General features: G+C 42.0%; 1 protein-coding gene across 3 annotated transcripts; it reads left to right on the top strand.

The window, feature by feature from the left end:
- The first annotated feature begins 1,436 nt into the window (after positions 1–1,436).
- On the top strand, positions 1,437–19,616 carry TMEM19 (transmembrane protein 19). Of its 3 annotated transcripts, XM_058557623.1 has the most exons (7): positions 1,437–1,855; positions 3,607–3,720; positions 15,144–15,296; positions 15,665–15,919; positions 16,798–17,007; positions 18,796–18,842; positions 19,020–19,616. In XM_058557623.1, the coding sequence occupies exons 1-7, from the start codon at positions 1,726–1,728 to the stop codon at positions 19,029–19,031; spliced, it is 921 nt and encodes a 306-aa protein (XP_058413606.1). In that variant the 5' UTR covers positions 1,437–1,725; the 3' UTR covers positions 19,032–19,616. The 3 variants fall into 3 exon arrangements, with proteins under 3 accessions (XP_058413606.1, XP_058413604.1, XP_058413605.1); XM_058557621.1 differs by having other exon boundaries at positions 18,796–19,616; XM_058557622.1 differs by having other exon boundaries at positions 1,438–1,855; positions 15,144–15,281; positions 18,796–19,616.
- Positions 19,617–24,499: the final 4,883 nt, after the last annotated feature.

The raw sequence follows: 24,499 nt of genomic DNA, 5'->3' as shown, positions 1-24,499 counted from the left end.
GGTCCACGCTCGTGGTCAGAACCGGTGGACCCTGGGCCACCGAAGTGGAGCTTCTCCACGGCTATGCCACGGGGCCAGCTGGTGTTTAAATTTTTTAAGACTGTCAATGTCCATAAATATTATCGGACTGTAAAATCGTTTTTATTTTAAAGACTAAGTATATTTTAACTACATTAATTCCCCTAAATTGTTTCAACCTTCAGCTAGAATAACTTCTATGGAGAACAACAGAAGTCACTGGACATTGGGAAAAAATGGAAGAGGAATATTCATTTGGAGGGTCAGTCACCAACAGTGTTGTTTAATATGCTCCTACAGCCAGACGGTCGTAAGAGAGGGAACGACCCCTGACGTCGGGAACCGGCCCCACAGCGGAGACCCGGCAGTCCCGAGAACCGGACAGGGCCGCCCTGGACCGCTCATGCTCCTGTACACGCAGAGGCAAAACGGGGTCTGTGCAGACCGCAGATACCGGCTCACTCGGCCCCGCTGTCCGCTCGCCGACACCGCCGGGCAGCTCTCTGAGGGAGCCCAGTGTCCGCCGGAGCGGGCGGACTGGACAGAGCGGGCACGCGCGCCAGTCCAGTCAGAGGCCGCCGAGGCCCCCGCAAGCCCTCGGCGCTGTTAACTAGACGCCGGCCGGCGGAGAGCGCGGAGCCCGCCCGGCCCGCGTTCCGCAAGTTCAAACAGTGCGCGTTTTACAAAGCACGACCCGGACGGGTCACACGTGGGCTCCGTGTCCAGCGCCGGCATCCCCGACAGGTCCCGACAAGGCGAGGCCGGTCAGTGCCCGGGAGCCGGCCAACACGTCGGCCTCCGACGGAGCGCGGACCCGCTGCAGACCGGCTCCCGGCGGCCGCCGAGAGCGGCTGTCCGGCTTCGTCCGCAGCCCGGCAGCCGAGTGTCCAGCACACGAGGCGACAGACGGCGGCGTCGCTGTGAGTGGCTCTCAGCCAGAACTCCGTCTCCACAACACGACACGGCCCTGCCTCACAGCGGAGAGGCGTTCGCTCGCGTGCCACACTCGCGCGCAGCCTGTATGCATCACTACCCTGCGGCGGTCTCACCCCCCGCGTCCGGGGGCGTCCTCACAAGCGAGGCCGAAGATCTCCCAGCACGCCGCCATGAAGACGCTCACCACAGCGAGCCGGCGGCCTTCTGCGGCCGGGCGCATGCGCGCCGGAGGGGCTCCGCTCGGGGCGACGGGCCCGGACAGGGCGTGGACTCGGCGCGACGCATGCGCGCGGGAGGAGCTGCGCTCCGGGCGACCGGCCCGGACTCGGCCTGGACTCGGCGCAGCGCATGCGCGTGGGAGGGGCTGCGCTCGGGTCGACGGGCCGGGACTGGGCCCCGGACTCCGCGCGGCGCATGCGTGCGGGAGGAGCTGCGCTCGGGGCGACCGGCCTGGACTGGGTCTGGGCTGCGGGCGGCGCAGGCGGGCGGAGACGCGGGGCGTGCTGCGCTGAGGTCTTGCGGTCTGGACTTGGACTCCCGGTCTGGACTCGGGCGCTGTCCCCGCGTGGCCGCCTGCGCTTCCCCGTCTTGCCCGCGGGTCGAGCCGCGCGGCGGCGCGTCTCCGGAGCCCGAGCCGGTGTGTTCTCTCGGTCGGTGAAGATGTTGGCACTTGTGTTCGCATGTGAAGGCGGGTTTTGCTGGCGACTTCAGTGACGCTTCTTCTCAGAAACGCTGTAGGTGTTTTCCGCAGGCGCTCGTATCCTCATTTCCATGACAGATCCTGACGGCAGCACGTGCGAAGAGTATATGAAGATGATCGCCAATATAGTCGTTCTGAGCCTGGTCATCTGCATTTCTTTGGCCTTCTGGGTTATGTCTATGACTGCAAGCACCTATTATGGTAAGTGGGAACGTTCTAACTTGTTTTCCTATAATTTGACCGGTGGAATTTAAAAGTATGCCACTGTGAAGTCAAAAACTTGCATCTCTGAGTGGTTATGAACTGAACTTCCACAGCCCGAATTTAATGTACTGACATGAAAATATGAACAGTACCATAAACGTTTTAAAGCCTTTAATAAATGCTGCTTGTGAAAATACTAGTTATACCTATTTCAAAATTGATTACATCTGTCTTGGTGAGAAATCAGTGAAACAGTTTTGTAAAGCCATTCCAGTGAAGAATGAGAATATTAATAAGAATATTAGTAACGTAGTTGATCAGTTTCTTGTGTCCTGTAAAAATAAAAGATGGTATGATGTTTACATTGGGAGACTTGGAGGATTTGTCTGCTGTTTGATCACTTCAAAAGAACAAATTCCCTTTAAAGTCTGAAGCCACTTTACATAAATATAATCTGGACTCAAATCTTTAAGGTTTTGAAGCTGCCTTAAGAGCATCAGTATGCCTTTTCAGAAACTTCCTTGGGACCCCATAAAAACAGCATACAGTTCAGTTAAGAGGAAAAAGTGAAAAGTGGAGTGAGAAAGTGGACTCTTATAAATGGTTATATCAGAAGTGATTGCCTTTTCAGACTTGAGTCCTTTTGGAAAGAGACATGTGAATAATTGGATAGGTGTTCTCCAGGGTGCAGAAGCTTTTGGGGCTGTTCATTCATAATGATTCACAGTGGGGGATGAGAGTTTGGGGAAGATGCGTGTGGGAGGAGAAGATTCTCCTTAATGGCAGCATTAACTATGACTTGAACTAAATAGAATAAACCAGGTTTTGTAAATTGAAGTGTCCTCCTTGGGCCAAGCACCTGGTGCAAATGAGTGAAGCTGTCCAGGGCTTTGCATATTAAGCACTTGGGAATAGTTTTCACTTTCAGAAATAGGATTTTCCCATTTTCTATGGAACATTTGGCCCTCTTTGTCTTTCATTTTCCCGTTTTTGATAGAAATGTGGGTGCAAGCAATAGTTCACACTTTACTATAATCACTCAGCCTTGGTCTTGAGTCTTTCAGGAATGGCAGGGACTTTAAACAGGAAAGCCATGACCTGTCAGAAGGAGGCAGCCCCTCACCTGGGGTCAGTTCTGCCATGTGGACCTGAACTTCCAGTTTTTAAAAAGAAGCCAAGAATCTGGATTTTTATACGAAATCTCTTGATGTTTAAATATTGACTCAAATTGTTTGAAAACATTATGCCAGCCAAACAAAACATCTGTGAGCTAGATGCAACCTTTGGAAAAATCAGTTGCTAATCATTGAATCCTGAGGTGTGTAGCCTGTGAGATTACTTTTTTTAAAAAAAAATCTCTCTGAAAGGCAGAGAGAGGAATAATGGGATCCTGTTAAGAAAGGAGTTTGCTCTGTGCAGTTGTTGAGATTTAATACGTGCCTCCTTTCCAAAAAAATGAGGAACCAGGGATTCATTTCAAATCTCCAAATATGTGTGAAATACCCATTATTATTAGTAGTTGTAAATCGTTCTCAAAACTTGGACAGGACTTATTTGGTCATTCCCCAGTAGGATTGTTTCTGTGAAAATATACAAGTCTCAACACAAATATTTCACTTTGGTGACTTCATCCCAGTTTCTCTACTTATGACACTATTTTAATCCAGAATGCAGTTATCAAAGCTTACAGCCAAAACTAACTTGTGCAGACCTCACATGATTTGTGCTCTACCTTTATAATTTTTCAGGTAACTTGCAGCCTGTTTCTCCTTGGCGTTGGCTGTTTTCTGTTGTTGTTCCTGTTTTGATCGTCTCTAATGGCTTTAAAAAGAAAAGTCTAGATCACAGTGGGGCTTTAGGAGGTATGTTTTTCTTTTTAATGTTTGATCATGTAATAAGTGCTTACATAATTTAAACTCATGTTTTCTAAATTCTGAATATATGAGACTGTAAATTACAATGTTATATATTTTAGACAGTGATAAAGTTATGTATTCTTCCACATTCCAGTTGTCAAAATTTCAGATACTAGCATACCCTTTTAGTGTAATGTACAAATTTAACTTTGTAATTGATGCCAAGTAGATTGACAGGCTAGACTTTTGAGGGCCTTGATTATTCTGCTCCTTAATTGGGTTAAGTTACCTGCTAGCAGAGACATGGGAGCACTCCTCCTGGGTGTAAAATAGAGGAACCTGTGGAAGGATAGCTCTTGGACGTTGCTATTAGTAGCCACAAGCAGAGCAGTCCAACTGAGTGTTCTACATTTATTTTCAGAACTGAGTTAGGGACAAGCCATTTATTCTTTTAGCAAGTATTTATTGAGCACTTACTGTGTGCCACTCTTCTAGAAACTGGGGATATAGCTGTGAACAGGACAGGTTTTAGTTCTTACGGAACTTTTATTCTTTATGACAGTTATGTAATAAGTAAACAAGTAAAATACATAAAAATTTTCATATAATGATGAAGTTTATGAGAAAAATTGAGGATAATAAAGCATGTATGTTGGGGGATGTGGGCATTCTTCTGTAGATAGGGTCAGGTATAATAACCCTTTTCTCTAAGGAGGTAGCTTTGAACTGGAACCTGAAGAAGTCAGCAGTGAGAAGATCTGAGAAGAGCATGTCCTGGCTGACAGAAGAACAAGTGCACAGGCCCTGACACACACAAACCTGGCTCATTCAGGAGGGAGAATAAGGCTCATTTGACTGTAAAGTAGTAAGAAAAGGAAAAGTAGTGAGAGATGAAATGGAAGAAACAGGGAAGGGCCAGGTGATGTGGGGGCTTGTGGGGCACAGTAAAGATCTTATTTCAAACCGGGTAGAGTGACATGATCCAATTGGACACGGGGCCTTTCATATCCTACCTATGTTATGAGCCCCAAGACATGAGGATTCCCCACAAATACTTGCTGTAGGATGAGATCTCTACAGGATGAGGATTGTTTCGAACAGTCAGGTCTTTTTTTTTTTTTTTTTAAATAATTTTGTTTATTTATTTTTTCCCCCCAAGCCCCAGTAGATAGTTGTATGTCATAGCTGCACATCTTTCTAGTTGCTGTATGTGGGACGCGGTGTGGCCGGAGAAGTGGTGCGTCGGTGCGTGCCCGGGATCCAAACCCGGGTCGCCAGCAGCGAAGCGCGCGCACTTAACTGCTAAGCCACGGGGCCAGCCCATCGAACAGTCAGGTCTTGAAGCCGCCTACTCCACTTTCAGAATGCTGCTGATCACTAGTCTCTAATGCACCATAAACACACTCTGCCCCTCTGTATTCGCACACAGCAGATGTTTCTCATAAAGTTTTATACACGAGAGATAGCACGATGGGTAAAGGAATAAGCGCGAGAATCAGGCGGGATGAGTCTGGATATAGTTATGGCTTTGAGAGAGTCACTTCTCTATGCTTCAGTTTTCTCTTCAGAGAAATGGGTTTTTAATATCTCACCTAGAGATGGATATACCATGAAGCTAATGAAGCTTAAACTTAATGGCAGCTCACTTGTAGTGGTACCTTCTAAGGCCCTGGGAAGAGCCCTAGCAATGTGCTCTCCTGGTCCTATGGTTTTGTAAATTTTGCAAAGGTAAATGGTATTTTTATATTCTTTTTTTCTTTAAAGAGGGCCTTCAAATTTATAAGCTTCAGGCCCCACGAAATGAGTGAAACCCCTGATTTCATTCTTAGGGTTGTAGTAAGGATTAAATGAGATAATCACTATCAAGTTATTAGTTCAGTGCTTAGACTCATAGCCAACGTTTATTGCTGCTTATCATTAGGCACAGTTCTTCAGAATCGTGCTGATTTTCTTTCTTCATAATGGAGAAACATTGTTCAAGTTCTGTTAAGAGATTTTTTTCCTTTCTATGGGGTAGTTGAGAATTATAGTTAACTGACATATTGACATTTTTATGTGAGTTTTGTCTTACCATATAATCAATAAGTATTAGGAATGGTTATGTTTTATTTATTTAGCAAATGCTTGTGTTGTGCATACTGTGTACCAGGCCCTACTACTAGCACTTTGGAAGTATTAACTCATTTATTGCAAATAATTTGAACAATCTCTGCTTGAATATAGTAACATAGAGTTATGCTTTGCTAAAAATGTCCTTTCTCGGGTAGCTTTGCCTTTGTTAAAATTGTTCTTGACCTGTAGCAAGAAGCATCAAGTCCCTCCTGAAGTCTGTCTTCCTGTGGCTTCCATGTTGTGTGCGGTCCTGGTCTCCTCTTTTCTGATCTCTCCTTTGGTTTCTTTCCTGCTGTCATTTCCTTTCCTGCCTTCTAGCCCTGGGGCCTCTCTTCCTTTCCTGTGTAGCTTGATTTAGAAATAGAAGATAGATGTTTGAACTGTAACACTGCCACCTGCCAGCTCCATGAACTTTGCCACGTCGCCTAAATCCTCAGACCCTCACATTCTTCATCTTTCATGAAATGGGTCCTTATGGGCTTATTGGTGAGGCTCAGATAAGAGGACGTGTGGGACAACATGTTTTGTTAAACCGTAAAGCGTTCACTGTTAGTGATTCTCTTCTTTCCACTCTGTTACACACCCCCTGAAGACAGAGTGTATCTTCTGCTTCCGTGTCCCTGCTTCTTTGCATGGTGCTGCACGCATTATAGATGCTTAGGAGGTATCTGTAGGTTAATTTTAAAACCTCTGCTCTTTTCCTAATTGTTTCATTCTGTGGAATGTTGGTATCTTTTTTGTCTGGAGTTTTTTTCCTTAAGGACAAAAAACTGTAATGCTGATTCAAAGTGTATCAGTACTTGGGAATACTGCCCTTGAGTGTGGTTGCAAGTTAGAACTTTCCCATCTGTAAAATAAGAGGGAATAATAGTACCTCTAGCACTGACTTATCTTGAGGAGTCATCCACGTAAATGCTTGTTTAGCACAGTACCTGGCATGCATCGTAAGTATGTTATAGATGTTAGTTATTGTTTTCCTTCCGCTACTGCTATTCACAGTTATAGGAATGTTACTGAAGTTTGCCATATCATGCCTTTAGCGTGCTTGGGATTGAGAAGTTTGAGAACTTCCTTAGGATCTGAGTGTTTAGGGTCCTACATGACACAGGAACGCATGCCTCGGTGTTGATAGAACAGGGGAGGAGTTGAGGCAATGCTTAAGGTGGACACTGAAGTGGAGGGCTCTGGTTTCCCTGAGAGAAAGTATTTCTAGAATAAGGAGAGGATCGCATGAGGGCATATGTGGGAAAGTGCTGGTAAACTGTAAAGCACTGTGCAGGTAATTTGTCCCAAGGAATTGCTGTCTAGTCTAGTTATTCACTGTGTTCCTTTGAACATGTCACTTTGTCTTCAGTCTTTTGATTTCACAAGTTTTAATTTAATTTCACTTGCCAAGACTGTTAGGCTTAGTGGTTTGCCATTTTTTCATTCATTCATTCATCAAATATTTAGTGAGCCAGGTACTGTTCTTGGCACTTAGGATTTAGTAGTGAATAAAATGGATAAAAATCCCACTGTCAGAGAGTTTACATTTCTGTCTCAGGGGAGACAGATGATCAATAAGATGGGTTTGAGGCATTTAATGCCCAGAAGGAGTTGCTGTTAAGTGTAATGGAAATGCACAGCAAATGGGGTGTTGTCAGGAAAGGCCAGGGGTTGTGCTCTGTGTGGTCTCACAGGGTGGCCTTACCTCTTTTTGGTCACCATGGTTCAGGTCTGGTATTCAGTCTTTCTGAAATAGAAACCTCATTCTGTCAGGTACCCAGAGTTGATCAGAGCCAAGAAAACTGGTTTATGCTGCTCATAGTCACAAAGCACTGATGTATGAGCCAGAATGCAACTTGGTTACTCTGATAAAATATAGAACCACCAGGCAGACTGGAATACAAGCATCATTGTTCAGGCATGCCCTATTCTTGTAGTCAGGCTGCTGAGAAGTCAGATTATAATCAGAAGGTTGCTTTGGTGAGAAGCAGTCAGTGATACAGATCTACAGGTCAGAGTCCCGTCCCTTGTACAGGTGTTTGATGAGTCTGCCGACCTCTGGTTCTTTTGGCCTTTGTATTCTATATTTTGGGCTAACCAGCCTTCTTTTAGTTCCCGCAGTCTTTCTCTAGGCAAATTACGTATGATACAAGTGATTAGATTTGAGTTTGTTAAATTATAAGGTTCCAGTCCTGCCTTTTCCTTTTCTGACTCCCAGAGGTTATACCCAGGTCACTTTGGTTGCAATTTTGGGTGTAACTCTATTCCCACTGTTACCGCCCAACGTGGGGCCTTCTGCTCGCTGCAAGACATGCCAACAGTCAAGAGGCAAGGTGGTAGGAGAAGAAGGACTTTTTTATTACAGCTTGCTAGCAGGAGGGAAGATGGCTGACTCATGTCCAAAAGAACCATCTTAAGGGGGCATGAAATCTTGCAGCAGTTATATAGGCCATTGTGTTATTGGGGAGGGGGTTAGGAATGTTGACCTTCTGGTGTTACAGACTGGGAGTGCCACACCAGATCTTTCACTTTTCACTGATGATGGCTATCAGCGTAGACTCTCTGTTCAGGGGTCATCACATTCCTAAGGAACTCAAAAAAGCAAAGTTATCATCTTATCGCAGCTAGGAGCTACATGCACAAGCAGGGGTCGTAAAATCTACAGAGCAGTTAGATCTCCTGGAGGGTGCATATCCAGCTGGGTTAGTTTGTCAGAGGTCATTCAAAGTTCAATTCAAACAATAGGGTTTTTCTTTTCTACAATATGGCTTCCCTTATGTCAACCTTGTCTTGAGCCCATATCACCACTATCAGAGAAATTTGTAGACAGTGTTGTTTTATTTCTCCAGATGAAGGTATAGAATTCACCTGTTTTAAACTCAGAAGTCAGCCATAATCCTTGAGTCTTCAAGTGCTTTGGGAGCACCCCATTGTTATGCATATTAACTTCTTATCAATGACAGAGATTCAGAGGAGGGTTGGGGAGGTGGAATAGACAGGAAATGGAGACAGCAGTTACTAATCTAAAAGTTCAGACTTAGCTGGGAGTTGCCCAAAATTCCAAGATATTTTTAGACTACATGAAAGAAATCATTCCTTTAAAGCCTTCAGTTTATTTCCTCATTCTGCGCCTGTCATCAACATGAACATTGATCACTTCATGTAGTATTTTAAGGTGGTTGAAGTAAAAAGAATGTAGATGACTTTTTTTGTTTTGTTTTGAGGAAGATTTGCCCTGAGCTAACATCTGTTGCCAGTCTTCTTCTTTTTTTTTGCTTGAGGAAGATTAGCCCTGAGCTAACATCTTTGCTAATCTTCCTCTATTTTATGTGTGGGTCACCATCACAGCATGGCTGACGAGTGGTGTAGGTCTGTGCCCAGGATCTGAACCTGCAAACCCGGGCCACTGAAGTGGAGCACATGAACTTAACCATAGGCCACGGGGCCGGCCCCCTGTAGATAACTTTCGTAGCATTTCATTGTAGGGTTTTTTTGGGCCATCTTACTTTAGGTTTGTTTAAGGACAGTAGAACAAATTGTTAACAGTGACTATCCCTGAAGAAGGGCTGAGAGTGGTGGGGATGAGGAGAGACTCTGACTTTTAGTTTATACCCTCCAATAGTCATGTACTACTTTTGTAACATTTTAAAAACCAAGTGAAAAAACTTAAAGATTAGGTAACAATATTCATCATTATTGTTAAAATAATAATACATAATTACAAAAGTAATGTCATTATTGAGATTTTGCCACTGCAACTGCTGTTACTACTGTGAAAAAAACAAATTCAACCAAATAAATTTGAAGATCTAATTGCTTTATTCAACAATTCATGAATCAGGCAGCATCCCATCTAGCAAGTAGAAAGGAGCCCTGAGAAGCTGTACAAAATGAAAGCTTTTTACAGGCAGAAGGAGGCGGGGCAAGGAAAGAGTGGATTGTTTTGGGCAAGGTCACCCTTTGGGAGAAGGCGGGGTCTGTCAGGCAGATGACCTCATTAGAGCTGACCAGGTAGTTCCAGATTGACTGGTTAAAGGTTACATTCCTGGGAGAGACTGAGACTCCGATTAGGTTAGGTATTAAGTCTTGGTTTCCTGACATGGGGCTGACTTACCACAGGTGACTCCGTTTTGGGCCTGTGGTTTCTTTCTTTCTTTTTTTTTAATGCTACCAGTGATATTAGTTAATATTTAGTAAAAGGGCTTCCTACATGCTGGGTAATATAATAAGCATATTATAAAAGTTATCTTGTTTAACTTTTCACAGCAAACCAATAAGGTAGTAATTATTGTTATTCTCATCTCACTGATAAAAAAATTGAGGCTTAAGGTTAGGTACCTTCTCCTGGTAATGCAGAGGGAAGTGGAGGAGCCGAGGTTTGAACTCCAGACTATTCAGCTTTATTAGTACTTTATACAGTTTACCCCATTTCTTGCACTTTGAATTAAAATGTACTAAACTTAAGTAAATGCCAGTAATTGAGTATCTCTGGATGGATCAATCAATAAATGTCTCAGCAGTTGTGGTTCTTGAACCTTGAGCTACCAATAGAAAGAGTTACTACAGAAATAGGAACCTGGTCTGTGTTCTATTATTTAATAAAATAATATTTAATACTTATTTAGTAAATAAATATTAACTTATTTAACGTTTATTTAATATCTATTGTTACTTAATAGAATTTTGTTTAATGTGTTATTTAATAAAAATTTTCGTAAAGCAAACCTGAATATATTTATCTTAAGAGTTACGGAGAACAGAAATTGTGAACCATAGAGTTAGTCAGGGATGGAAGAGTTTGTAGTTAAAAATACAAACGGGTAGGGCCGGCCCCGTGGCTTAGCGTTTAAGTGCGCGCACTCCGCTACTGGCGGCCCGGGTTCAGATCCCGGGCGCGCACCGACGCACTGCTTCTCTGGCCATGCTAAGGCCGCGTCCCACATACAGCAACTAGAAGGATGTGCAACTATGACATACAACTATCTGCTGGGGCTTTCGGGAAAAAAAAGAGGAGGAGGATTGGCAATAGATGTTAGCTCAGAGCCGGTCTTCCTCAGCAAAATGAGGAGGATTAGCGTGGATGTTAGCTCAGGGCTGATCTTCCTCACAAAAAAAAAAAAAAAATACAAACGGGTAGCCTAGACACGGCACAGAAAATAACAGTGCTTGCTGTGGTTATCACATCCTGGGAAACTGGTTCCCAACTCTGCAGGGCCAGAACTTGGATTTTCGTTCAACCCCCAAACTGGAAGTTGAGACTCAAGTTTAGACTTGAAGCAGTCAGACTCGTGTGAGACCAATTTATAAAGCAGAATATAAATTCCTCGGGTGCCACTGATCTGAGCACTCAATGGCAGATTAGCACATTCTCTCCCTGAAAGAATGACTATAAAATTAATATCAAAAGTGTGCTTGAAAGTTCAAAAGAACATGTGGAGACTGCTACATAGGGAAGAAGGGAAAATAAGAAAACATACATATATCTGCTTATCTTTATGAAAAGAAAAACGGGAATGATAAACGAGAAAACGAGTTTGTTACCTTCAAAGAATGGAGGGAGAGGAAAATATGGAGGGAGGGGCAGAAGGAACTAGAGGAAGCCACACTTTGCTGAGTGTACTTTTTTGTATGTTTGACTTTTGAAAGATGCCAGTATTCTACATGTTTAAGAAATAAATTAGTAAAGATGAGAAGGGGGGAAATCTAAAACTGAAAGCAAACTAAAGCAGATGAACTCAATTGTATTTTAAATTAATACTGTAAGCACACTGAAGGGAAAAAAGAAAAGAAGTCACTTATGAACACAGTGTTTAACTGTATTCCTTCAGTCTTGGGCCAGGGTTAGGTGTGATCTTGTGAGTTCTAAAATGTTAGGTGTCTGTGTATATATGTGTGTATGTATACATGTGTGTATATTTGTATGTGTGTGTTTACTTGCCCTGTAGCAGTGAGCACACTGTGAGCCTAGATCTTGACCTCTGATATCCATTTCCCACTACAATGAACCAGATTCCTCAGAGAAATGGCTGCTTCCGGGACAGGGGCAAAGTAGGTTTGGGATGAGCCTAGAGCATCTTTTTATGACAGACAGAGGAAATGCTTAAAAAATAAAAATGATGGGATCATGTCGCATGGGCCCAGTGGCAGGCTTGTCCCTGTCTGAGGTTGGGGGAGGTTGCTCCAGCCCTGTTTTGGTTACTGTCTGCCTGGCGTTTCTTTTTCAGTCCTTTCACTTTCAGCCCATCTGTGTCTTTGGATCTAAAGCAAGTCTCTTGCAGACAGCATGTAGTTGGGTCATGTGTTTTATCCACTCTGCCAATCACTCTTTTGATTGGAGCCTTTAATCCATTTACATTTAAAGTAATTACTAATAAGGAGGGACTTCTGTCATTGTGCTCTTTGTTTTCTATATGCCTTATAATTTTTTTGAAATTTTAATTCCTTTCTCTTTTCCTTTTGTGTATATTCTATAGCTATTTTATTGTGGCAACCACGAGAATTACGTTTAACATCCTAAAGCTATAACACTCTAATTTGAATTTTTGCCAGCATAATATCAATAACATATAAAAACTCTTGTCTTAATTTCTCCCTCACTTTTGAAAAATAGTTTGGCTGGATATAGGATTCTTGGTTGACAGTTTTTTTTCTTTTAGTACTTTGAATATATCAGCCCAGTGCCTTCTGGCCTTCTAGCCTCCGAACTTTGTGGTAGGAAATCTTGTGACAGTCTTGTAGAGGATCCCTTGTATGTGACGAGTTGCTTACCTCTTGCTGCTTTCAAGATTCTCTCTTTGTCTTTGAATAGTTTGATTATAATGTGTCTCAGTTTGGGTCTCTCTGAATTCATTCTACTTGGAGTTGAGCTTCTTGCATGTTTATATTCATGTCTTTCATCAAACTGGGGAAGTTTTCAGCCATTATTTCTTCAAATAATCTCTCTGCCCCTTCTTCCTCTCTCTTCTGAGATGCCCACATGTGTGTGTTGGTCCACTTGATGGTCCCACAGGTCCCTCAGACTCTCCACTTTTCTTTAGTCTTTTTCCTTTCTCTTCTTCCGACTCAATAATTTCCATCTTCCTGTCTTTGAGTTCACTGATTCTTTCTTCTGCTGGTCACATGTGCCTTTGAATCTCTAGTGAAGTTTTCATTTCAGTTATTGCACTTTTCGGCTCCAATATTTCTTGATGGTTTCTTTCAGGTTTCTATCTCTTTATTGATGTTTCCATATCATTCATACATTGTTTTCTTGACTTTCTCCAAGTCTTCCTTTAGTTCTTTGAGCATCTTTAAGGCAATTGTTTTATAGTCTTTGTTTAGTAGGTCCACCATTTGGCCTTTCTCAGTCACAGTCTCTGTTGATTTATTTTTTTCCTTTGAATGGGCCATACTTTCCCATTTGTATGCTTTATGATATTTTTGTTGATAATTGGACATTTAAATCTAATAATGTGGTAACTCTGGAAATCAGAATGTTCTCTGTCCCTGGGATTTGCTTGTTTTTGTTTTTGATTGTTGCAGACTGTCTCTGTGCCAGGGATCAGCGTGAGGTATAAATTTAGGGTCTTCATGGTCTGTTCTGAGCCTGCACCTTTCCCTGGGTATGTGTGGTGACTTTCTAATTCCCCCTGTATATGCCATTGCTTTTGAAGGTCCCTAGTCTTTAATGCCTGGCTCCCCAAAGGAGGAAAAACAGAAAAATAAAGTGGGGTTGGTGCCAGCCCTCTACATCCTCTGGAAGTCACTTAAGCCAGACGGGGAGGGGCTTGCAACAGTGTGGGGTGGAGGAGTGCAGCAGTGACTGACAGCCTCTGTGTCTCTACCTCCTTGATCAGAAGCAGTAGTCAGTGATCCAAACACAAATCCTGGTATTTGGAAGACAATTCCCTATTGCCTGCCCTGGCTCCCACAAGCTATGTGCGAGCTGCTCCTGCACTGCCTGCCATGGGCCTGGGGGTGGTGGATGGGTAGCTGCTCCCCAGCTAAGAGCTGAAATGGACCAAAATTAGTTGTGGTTTCTCTCCCAAGTCTTCCCCTGGAAGCTACAAGCCCTCAGCAGACTCCCGAGTTGCAAAACAATTTATCAGGCAGATTCTGCCAGTGCATGTTTTCCAGGTGGGAGACAGACTCCTGGTGCTTCCTATTCTTCCGTCTTCCCAGAATCCTCTCTCTAATTCATTTTTGTAGGATTAACTAACCATTGTAACAGAAATGAGAGTACTTGGCTACCTTGACTACCAGGTTTTACTCACAAGAACATTCTCAAATTTTGTGACAAAAGGCCTTTAAGGATTATCTGGGTGATTCTAAAAGCCAATTCCAACATATGTTTGCACTTTCCCTATAGAATTACCTAGAGAGAAGCTTTGTAACTTCTTACTTACCCAACGCACAGCACGTTCTTTAAGTCCCAAGCATGTTTGACTGATTTAGCAGTTGATTTCAGTGGCCTCCTTCCGTATTGCTGTGATATCAGGAGGGCATCTTTCCTTCCCTTTCTTCTCTTCTGTGTCATGAAATGTAAGCTTCCCTCTTGTTTGTTTTCCTGATTGAACTATAGGTTTTACAAGCTTTCCTTGAAATTGATCACTCATGGAAAAATGATGTCCCCTTTCTTCTTTGTTTGCCCAGACAAAAGAAACAAAGAAAAAAGTCTAAAAACCTAAAATCATATTCACAGAACATACACCATTTTTAGTTCCACAGGAAATCCAGGATTATTTTTCATAGATTTACATAGGAAAACTTAGCTAGGAAACTGTATCTTCTCACATAGTTTGTGAGGCTCAACAAGAGAGCATGTGAACGTTCTTTGAAAAGCATAAAAACCTTGTCTTTTTTGAATCTTCTCTATAAAGCAGGAAAAAAATTCCAAGCTGTGAGGGGGGAATGTAAAAAATAGAAGCCTGAAAGACTTTATAGTCTTACCTACCTGAGAGAAACGGGAATTTGGAAATTCTTCAGACTAGCCATCTAACCAAATACTATATATCATATATATACTACAAATTGTTTAATAATAACAAAGTCAGTAGTATTCATTGTATTCTGCAACTTGATTATAAAAAGTGTCTAAAATAACATCTTACATTCATATAGCATAGTTTGTTTTAAAGGAGGTCAAAGTATGGTAAAAAATACATCTCAAGTTAATCTAACCAACTTTCAGTTTACTGTATGGTAATATCTTAGTTGTTAAAAGTGTAAGTGTATTGGAAATGTACGTTTCAGATTATAAAGTAAAAATAACTGAAACAAATCTCCTTTTTTCGCAGCATTAATGTATAATGTATAACTAAGTGTGGCTCTGTGTATGTGTGTGTTTCTTTCAGGGCTAGTGGTTGGCTTCATCCTGACCATTGCAAATTTCAGCTTTTTTACCTCTTTGCTGATGTTTTTCCTTTCTTCTTCAAAACTCACTAAATGGAAGGGAGAAACAAAGAAACGTCTAGATTCAGAGTATAAGGAAGGTAAATATAAGGAAGGTAAAATGAAGTGTGTTTTAACATTACTTAAAATTTCATCCTAACATATAAGCTTTTAATCAGAACATGTTTAGACTGTTGAGAGATAAATTTTATATGAGAATGACTTTAAGTAGTAGCCTGATTTAGTTTATCCTTACTACACCACAATGCCAAGTAACAGCAGAATTTTTGAAGCACTGAAATTTATCATTAAGTATTCTAAAGCAATATAGAATGTGGGCACAGGTACCATCTCACTTTTAGTCATTTTTAAAATTATAATTTTTCTTTTCTTAAACTTTAAAATACAAGTTCCTGTAAGTACATGATTTTCCTTCTGAGAAGAAAACCTGTCTTGTCCCTTTCGTGTGCTTATTTGTTTCTAGGCGGGCAGAGGAATTGGGTTCAGGTGTTCTGTAACGGAGCTGTGCCCACAGAGCTGGCCCTGCTGTACATGATAGAAAATGGCCCCGGGGAAATCCCGATAGATTTTTCCAAGCGGTACACTGCTTCATGGATGTGTTTGTCTCTCTTGGCTGCACTGGCCTGCTCTGCTGGAGACACATGGGCTTCAGAAGTTGGCACCGTTTTGAGTAAAAGCCCACCAAGGCTGATAACAACCTGGGAGAAGGTTCCGGTTGGTGAGTCTTTATTGAAGTTTCTTTAAAAAACAAAAATGAACAAAAACCCCTTGATTTATTGTGTTTTTTATTTAAGAGTCTTTTTAAGAATTTTAGTTAGTCGTCTTAATTGAAAAATTGCTGCAGGCTCTTAAATTGGTGATAATAAATAATATTTTCAGGAAATGTTAGCAAATTCTAGGTAAGCAGTACAGAAGAGTAGAGACTGACCCACAGTCGCATCAGTGGGAAGGGAAAAGGAAGGGAACAGGAGAGTATTTCCTGAGGGCCAGTTAGTGTTGAGTGCTTTGACGGCTGTCTCGGTCCCTGTTATCGTTGTTGTCAATAGCGAGTGCTCTTTTTGTCTGTATCATCATCTCCTCCTCCTCCTCCTTTTTCTTCTCCTCCTTCCTCTCCTTCTTCTTTCTTTCTTCCTTCTCTTCATCATTATCATTATTGTTGTCATCATAATGGCTAATGTATTTGAGTACCTACTATGTGCAAAGCAGTGTTGGAACTGCTCTACGTGGATTACCATTTAGTACTCTTAATAATCATGTCAATTGGCTCTTTTATTGTTTCCGTCTTATAAACAAGGAAACTAAAGCGTTGAGAAGTTAGGTAACTTCACCACAGTAACGTAGCTTGGAAGTGGCAGAACTAAGTTTGAAACCATACAGTTTGGCTCCACTAAATCATCCACATCACTGCTTAGAATGTCAGCAGTTGCTGAGGAGAGAAGACTGTTTTCTAAGTCGGCTGTGGTCGTTGGATTGCATCAGAAAGAACCTTTCTGTGTATTAGTCTTGATTAGATAGGTACCAGAATTTTTTGCTTTTCTTGACTTTATGTGTTTGCTGATTGTTAACCAAATGATTTTATCCATGTTTCTTCTTCAGGGACCAACGGAGGGGTTACAGTGGTGGGCCTTGCCTCCAGTCTCCTTGGTGGTACCTTTGTGGGCATCGCATACTTCCTCACACAGCTGGTTTTTGTTAATGATTTAGACATTTCTGCTCCCCAGTGGCCAATTATTTTATTTGGGGGTCTGGCTGGATTACTAGGATCAATTGTGGACTCATATTTAGGAGCTACAATGCAGTTTTCTGGTAAGAACATTACCTTATTATTTTTAAAGGTATAATTATAAGGCAACTTACTGGTGTGTTAAAGAAATGGAAAAGAGGGCCGGCCCCATGGCGTAGCAGTTAAGTGCACACACTCCGCTGCTGGCGGCCCGGGTCCGGATCCCGGGTGCACACCGATGCACCACTTGTCAAGCCATGCTGTGGCGGTGTCCCACATAAAGTAGAGGAAGATTGGCACGGATGTTAGCTCAGGGCCAGTCTTCCTCAGCAAAAAGAGGAAGATTGGCGTGGATGTTAGCTCAGGGTTGATCTTCCTTACAAAAAAAAAAAAAAAGAAAGAAATGGAAAAGACAGGGCCGGCCCCGTGACTCAGCGGTTGAGTGCGCGTGCTCCGCTGCTGGCGGCCAGAGTTCGGATCCCGGGCGTGCACCAACGTACCGCTTCTCCGGCCATGCTGAGGCCACGTCCCACATACAGCAACTAGAAGGATGTGCAGCTATGACATACAACAATCTGCTGGGGCTTTGGGGGGAAAAATAAATAAATAAATAAAATCTTTAAAAAAAAAAAGAAATGGAAAAGAAAAAAAAAAGATGTGACAATGAAAACAATCCCAAAGACACAGGTTGTTGGACCAGGAATGATAGGGCAAAGTCTCTTCTACAATTTTCATTTTCTTATGCTTTTGTGTTAAATTAATTGAAAGGAGGAGTCCTGTGGAGCAATGAGCAGAAGCTGTGTAGGGAGGGTAAGGCAGTACAGGAAGCAGGTGCTTCTACTTATGGGGCTTCACCTAGTCCCAGGAAAGCGGAACATCTGGGATCAGAGCATTATAATGCCCCTCCTTCTGTTTGTTTTCAAAGTCCATTTGAGAAATAAGTATTCTACTGTTCTGACAATACACAAATGACCTCTTTTCTGCTGTGACATCGTGTTTGCTGTCCTCTCCAGGATATTGGGAGAGCTGGTTTCCCCGGGTTTCCTGTGCTTTGCCTCTGGGCCTCTCCTGTCACGTCAGTGTACTGGCATGTTCTGTTGGGTGTGTGTTTGCTCCACACTCTAACCGACCGTGTTTTCTCCTCTGATTCATAATGAAGAGGCTGGCCTCTGGAGGAAGGTTCCCTGGGACCCTCCTCCCAGTTCTCTTTATGCCCCAAAATAATCTCCTGCCCTTCCGTTCTCCACCCCCGCAGTAAGAATGTTTGTTCTCTCAGCTTCCTCAGTCTCATCAAGATGCTCAGGGGGAAGCAGTCTGATTTTAATTGACACCACACACCACACACCACACACCACACAAACATTACACGTTTTTTAAAGAGCTTAGGTTTTATTCTACACTGGGCTCTAACTGGGAAAGTTTCTGATCATATTGAGTGGGTTGAAAAAAAATGGGCTGTGGGGCAAATTCACTCAGTATATCTTTGTGCCAGCACTTTGCGGGGTCCTGGGTATCCATCACGGAGGCCACAGGCATGATCCCTACTCTCAGGGGCCTCAGATTGGTCTTAGAGGGGAACCACTGGGAAGGCAGGCCCAGGCTCCCGGTTGCATGCCATCTCTGCTTTTCATGTTCTCCCTTCTACTTCCAAAGAGACTCCAGCAGTGTTGAGAGACCAGTACTGGGGTGTGCTGAAATCCATTTATTCAAAGTGGTCTTTTGTAATCCAGAATTCCATAGCTCTCACCATATAGATTATCTACTAAAGTCATTTTACAAGTGGCTGAGAATCTTTCAAAATTATCTCCTTTGGAGGAGAAGAGCTAGTTTGTTCTTTTTTTAAATCAAGTCCTTTGAATTTTCTTCTCCAGGTTTGGATGAAATTACTGGCATGGTGGTCAACAGCCCAGCGAGTGAGGTGAAGTACATAGCAGGGAGACCCATTCTTGATAACAATGCCGTGAATCTGTTTTCTTCTGTTCTTACTGCCCTCCTGCTCCCAACAGCTGCTTGGGGGTTTTGGCCCAGGGAGTGAACTTTATTTCATTTACAAAGGTTGAAACTGTGGTAAGTTCAGCTAAATTTGCAATTCCAGGTTTCATCCTAAGAAGAATAATAATGACAGTGGAAATGCTGGCTCCTTCCATGTTCCATTGTGATGGAATTCCACATTTTTCCTATCAACTCCTTGTAATAGCTGTCATCTTCCTCGTGAAAGACAAGAGTACATAGAACTTATCCATATTTTTCTTCGCTCAGTGGAGCTTCCTGAGCAGTGAAGCTAAAATGTCCGTGTATATTGCTAAAAGTTGAACTGAAAGATCCGACTTGGTAGATAAAAATTTTGTTTTGTTTGTTTAAACCAGTATAGGGACTAAAAGTGATAAAAATTTTTTAAAGTGGTTCTCAGTAGTGGTGGAGAAATGCCACTGTGCCAAATGTTCTGTCTGTTGTAAGTGGTTCAAACTGGTGTGTGTGGAAGCCTGAGTAAGTGTGGTGTCCTGGACTTCTCCCATTACTTGCCGTTTACGATGGTGAAAAGTGTGGAGTTTGGTTCCTGGGGAGCTGTGAGGCCTCCTTGCTCAGGGTTAGTGATAGAAAAAAAGTAAATGTCTTTTCCATATGACCATTTAGAATGCGTGAAAAAATTATTTTTAAGTAAAAGCAAAAGAGATTTATCTTGTATTTAAAATATGTGCACCTTAGTATATATTTCAGGTGATCTCAGCAGAAATTATCTCTAATTTTTTTTATGTATTTTCTAGCTTTCTTTGAAATTTGTATAGGAATCTGGTTTACATTGGCATCTTGAACAGTTAGAGTCACTGGAAGAATACTTTTTGTTTGCTCTCCTAGAATTTGCTGGAAGGTGCTGTGATTCTCCATCCTGTCCCTTCTGTGTTGTGCTCTCCTGCACGTTACAGCCTCAACTGCAGTGCATCCTACTTCTCAGTGGTGTCTTCATGGTGACTCACTGTCTGCTAAAGGAATGTGGTGTGGTGTGGATTTTTTTTTTCTGAAAGTATTTTGAAATACTTCTCATATGATTTCCATACCTTTCTCCCGTGCCCCTTTTGCGTTCTTACAGAAATGGGGAGGAGATTCCGTGAATAAGTCACTATCAGAGTGGATAAAGCTTAGAATTCTTTATAGGTGACCCTACTACAGGGATGATCTAGAACTGACTTGGTTCAGGAAGAATTAAAAAACAGTTGACACCCTTAATCCTTAAGCCAAGCAATTCAGTGAGTGTCAGCCATTGGTTTGCAACATTGGGTATATGTTGGAATCACCTGAGTGTCTTTTTTTTTTTTTTTTTTGTGAGGAAGATCAGCCCTGAGCTAACATCTGTGCTAATCCTCCTGTTTTTGCTGAGGGAGACCGGCTCTGAGCTAACATCTATTGCCAATCCGCCTCCTTTTTTTTTCCCCCAAAGCCACAGTAGACAGTTGTATGTCATAGTTGCACATCCTTCTAGTTGGTGTATGTGGGACGCAGCCTCAGCATGGCCGGAGAAGCGGTGCCTCTGTGCGCGCCCAGAATCCAAACCCGGGCCACCAGTAGCGGAGCGTGTGCACTTAACCGCTAAGCCACAGGGCCGGCCCAATCACCTGCGCGTCTTTAAAAAAATACTTGTATCTGGGCTTCACCCCCAAAGATTCTGATTTACCTGGTCTGGGGTACAGCTTGGGTATTAGGACTTTTTAAAGCTCTGGCTGCCCCTTAGAATCATGTAGGGACTTTTAAAAAGTACTATTGCCAAGGTCCCTCTCTAGACCAAGTAAATCAGAATGTCTGAAGGTGAGGCCCATACATGGTTATTTTTAGAAGCTCTCTGGGAGATTCTAATGTTTAAACAGGTTGAGAACTACTATGTAAGCATATCCTAAAGCACTATACCTAAAAGAAATTTCAGAAGAGTGGGACTTTTGATTTCTGTGCAGACAACCATTAACAGCAGTGCTGTATGCTGTCTTTATGGATGAATAGCTTCTGGTAATTATAAAATGTCTCATAGCTGCATCACTTACCAGATCATTCCTGCGTCAATTTTTCGTGCAGCCTGTTTATTCCTGCAGCTGTTCTAACATACCTTTTTTCTCTTTTCCTGGAGATTCATCCTCTTGACATACTGTGGGACAAAAATATTTATTGAAACCATCTTTGGGTTTAGTAGAATCACCGTATCATTAATAGTTTAGGGAAATACTGCTTCACAACAATCCTTTATTTGAAAACCTAGGGCTAGTCGTGTTTTGGAATCAAAATTTTTCAGATTTTAGAAAGTGATAGGGTACATACAAAATATTTTACTTAGAACTCTCAAAAGAGTCTAGGGCAGCACTCATTATCCAAATAGACTATAAAGACCCTCAGAACAGGTCAGGTCAGGTTTTGTCACCAAACTTAGGAGAAACTTTCTGTTTTCAGAGCTTTTGTGGGTATGAGAATTATAGATAAGGAATTATGGCTCTTTTTTTAAATTTTAGATGTATTTTACTGTAACATCCTTTATAATTGGATATTTAACTAGTTCTGCCTATTCTTCCTCTTTATTGAGTGAGCAGTTGATATAAAAAAACTTTTCATGGAAAGAGCTCCATGGAACAGTATAGTGAAACAATATGTTCTGCCTACCTAGACAGCCTCAAGGTGTATGTACTATTTCTTGTCATACTGTTACACAGTAGAGCAAGGTGTATGTGGCTCAGGGCAGCTCCTGAGGGGGACCTGAAGACTTCAAGGAGTGGCACTTGGAGACTCATCAGATGGAGCCACCAGGAGAACAATGAAGTGATACAACATTCTTGGCTTTTCTTATTACTTGGGTTTTCTGTTTCTCAGCCAAGGTGCATATATCTCTCTTGTTTCTAGCTGCTATATATATATAGATATATATATGTTGGATGCTGGCTTCAGAAATGCCAACCCCTCCCAGTTCGATACAGACCTAGTGTGGAGGAAAATCGTGTGAGGTGAGGTATTGTGAACTTCGCTGCGTGCCTGCAGGGGCACAGTGGGTATACTGTGCCTGAGCATCTGATGTTCCTGCCATTACAGTGAGAAAAAACTACTTAGCCACCAAATCCCAGGTGAATTGTGTGTGCTTTAAAGATGAAAACTCGATTATGCAGCTTAATTATTTTAATCTCCTAATGGAGTATCTGTTGCTATAACTCCAAATGGTCCTGAACATTTAAAAAATATATAGGTGTTGAATGTATGTTTGTTAAATTTTTTTTACTCTAATCACTGTTTCCTTTAAGAGTCACTGAAAGTTGATAATCAGGAATATAATTCTGGAGAAAAATCAAAAGTAAGAAAATCAGTTTGGCTACCTGAATTTCTGAGGACTGTGATGATTCCAACATTTCTCAATCATGTGAGTCAATAGTGATGGTTTTGAGCGAATGAGTCAGGAAATGATTGTAGGAGTGAGGGTGAGGCCATGTTGGCAGACAAGGCTCCTGAAGGTATTTTCCCTGCCAAGACTAGACATGTTAATTCTCTTTCATTTATCATAACCACCTCCTTCAAAATTTATGCATGTGGCAACTCTTTTTTTATGTTTGGATTTTTTTCTTTTTATTAATGTTTAATTACTTAATACACCGAATCTATTCTTCTTTTTAAAAAACTAGAACATTAGAGATAAAGCTAAAATACTCTTTTGCCTCCACTACCCCCTCAACAAACCTAGCCCCCGTCCACCTTCCCCAAAATAACTACTGCTAGAAATTTGAGATATTTTCTACATAATATTTGTTTTGGGTGTATTTTAGCACTCATTCTTCTTCTTTTTTTTTTTTTAATTAATTAATTTATTTTTTTCCCCCAAAGCCCCAGTAGATAGTTGTACGTCACAGCTGCACAACCTTCTAGTTGCTGTATGTGGGACGTGGCCTCAGCATGGCCGGAGAAGTGATGCGTCAGTGCGCGCCCGGGATCCGAACCCGGGCCGCCAGCAGCGGAGCGTGCGCGCTTAACCGCTAAGCTACAGGGCCGGCCCCCAGCACTCATTCTTCTTAATGAATGAAATTTTGTTATAATTAGTACCATCATTTTACTGCTTCAAGTCAGGTGTTTACATCCAAGAAAAACCTATTTAGAAAAAAAGATTAGAAGGATGTATACCTAAATATTAATGTGATATCTGGTAACATTACAGATGATTTTTATTTTTTTATTTTTTTTTTATTTTATTTTATTTTTTTTTGTGAGGAGATCAGCCCTGAGCTAACATCCGCCAATCCTCCTCTTTTTTTGCTGAGGAAGACGGCCCTGGGCTAACATCCGTGCCCATCTTCCTCCACTTTATATGGGACGCCGCCACAGCATGACTTACCAAGCAGTGCGTCGGTGCGCGCCCGGGATCCGAACCAGCGAACCCCGGGCCGCCGCAGCGGAGCGCGCGCACTTAACCGCTTGCGCCACCGGGCCGGCCCCCAGATGATTTTTATTTTTGTTGAAATAATTTAAAGTTTATGGTATATGAATTATATCTCAATAAAGCTGCTACTACAAATACATATGCAAAAATAATTTTAAGTACTTTTCTAAAAAGTTTGCAATCAAATGTGTTTCCTCTACAAATCAAAAAGGGCTCAAAGTAAACAAAATAATCTGGGAATTACCCCTCTTCCCCATCTACCTCTCCCCATCATTATTTTAAATGGTATTCCTTCTCTTTGTAAACTACCTTATTAGCAATGAATTAACAGAGTAAAATGGGGTTTTAGTATAACATAATGAAAAGTAACAGTGGATGCTCAAAGGAATCTTTTGATACTCTCAATTTTGGATTGTTGCAAAAAATAATGTAAGTATCACATATCTTCATACCTATGTAGTATATTTTGTTTGAAACTGGATTTTTTGCAAATTTTTCAAAATCTTCATATTTGCTTTTGGAATTGTGCGTGCAAACACTTAATTGCATGACAAAATTCTCAACACGTCGTCATAGAATTCTAGAGCAAAGAACCTTAAGGAATCTTCTCAGCCCATTGCCCACACTTGAAGCTGAAAATACATGGACCATCTGCTATGAGTGAGTGTAATCTTTCAAACATGCTTTAATGCCTTCTTTACGTACACTGTCCTTTCTGTGTGGAACTCCTTTGCCCTCTACCCCCTTACTGATCCTTTGAAAACCAGCTCAGTGGCACTTCCTCTGAGAAGCTTCTCAGCTGAATTAGTTATCCCCATACACATTCTACACTTGAACTATAGTAGTTATCACACATTGAACATTTATTGACTTAATACCCTCAGTGTGTTAATACTTAACCTTTTTCTTCCAGCTACCAGTTCTCCCTATTGTTAAGACCTAGCAAGTGTGGAAAGGCTCTAAACGTTTCTTTTGGACTAAATATGGTTTTAAAGTCCATTTGTGGGACCAGAATAATAAGGATTCTATTATTTCCTCTTGATCTCATCAAGCTACAATTTTTAAGTGGTGATACCATATGGGATTACCAGGGAATAAACCCATTAGGAACTGGGTGGTGTACATACAGGTCCCCACATTTCTGTGGTGGCCATCTGTGTAGTGTTGCATGCAATAACTCAATT

The sequence above is a fragment of the Diceros bicornis genome, chromosome 17 (assembly GCF_020826845.1).
Source record: "Diceros bicornis minor isolate mBicDic1 chromosome 17, mDicBic1.mat.cur, whole genome shotgun sequence".
Classification (NCBI taxonomy): Eukaryota; Metazoa; Chordata; class Mammalia; order Perissodactyla; family Rhinocerotidae; genus Diceros; species Diceros bicornis.
The sequence above is the reverse complement of the archived record's forward strand: the minus strand, read 5'-3'. Positions and strand labels throughout refer to the sequence as shown.

Coding starts and splice junctions, on each gene's coding strand:
- TMEM19 (XM_058557621.1), top strand. CDS start 1,726: ATGACAGATCCTGACGGCAGCACGTGCGAAGAGTATATGAAGATGATC. Junction 1,856..3,606: donor GACTGCAAGCACCTATTATG/GTAAGTGGGAAC, acceptor ATAATTTTTCAG/GTAACTTGCAGCCTGTTTCT. Junction 15,297..15,664: donor GGAAGGTAAATATAAGGAAG/GTAAAATGAAGT, acceptor ATTTGTTTCTAG/GCGGGCAGAGGAATTGGGTT.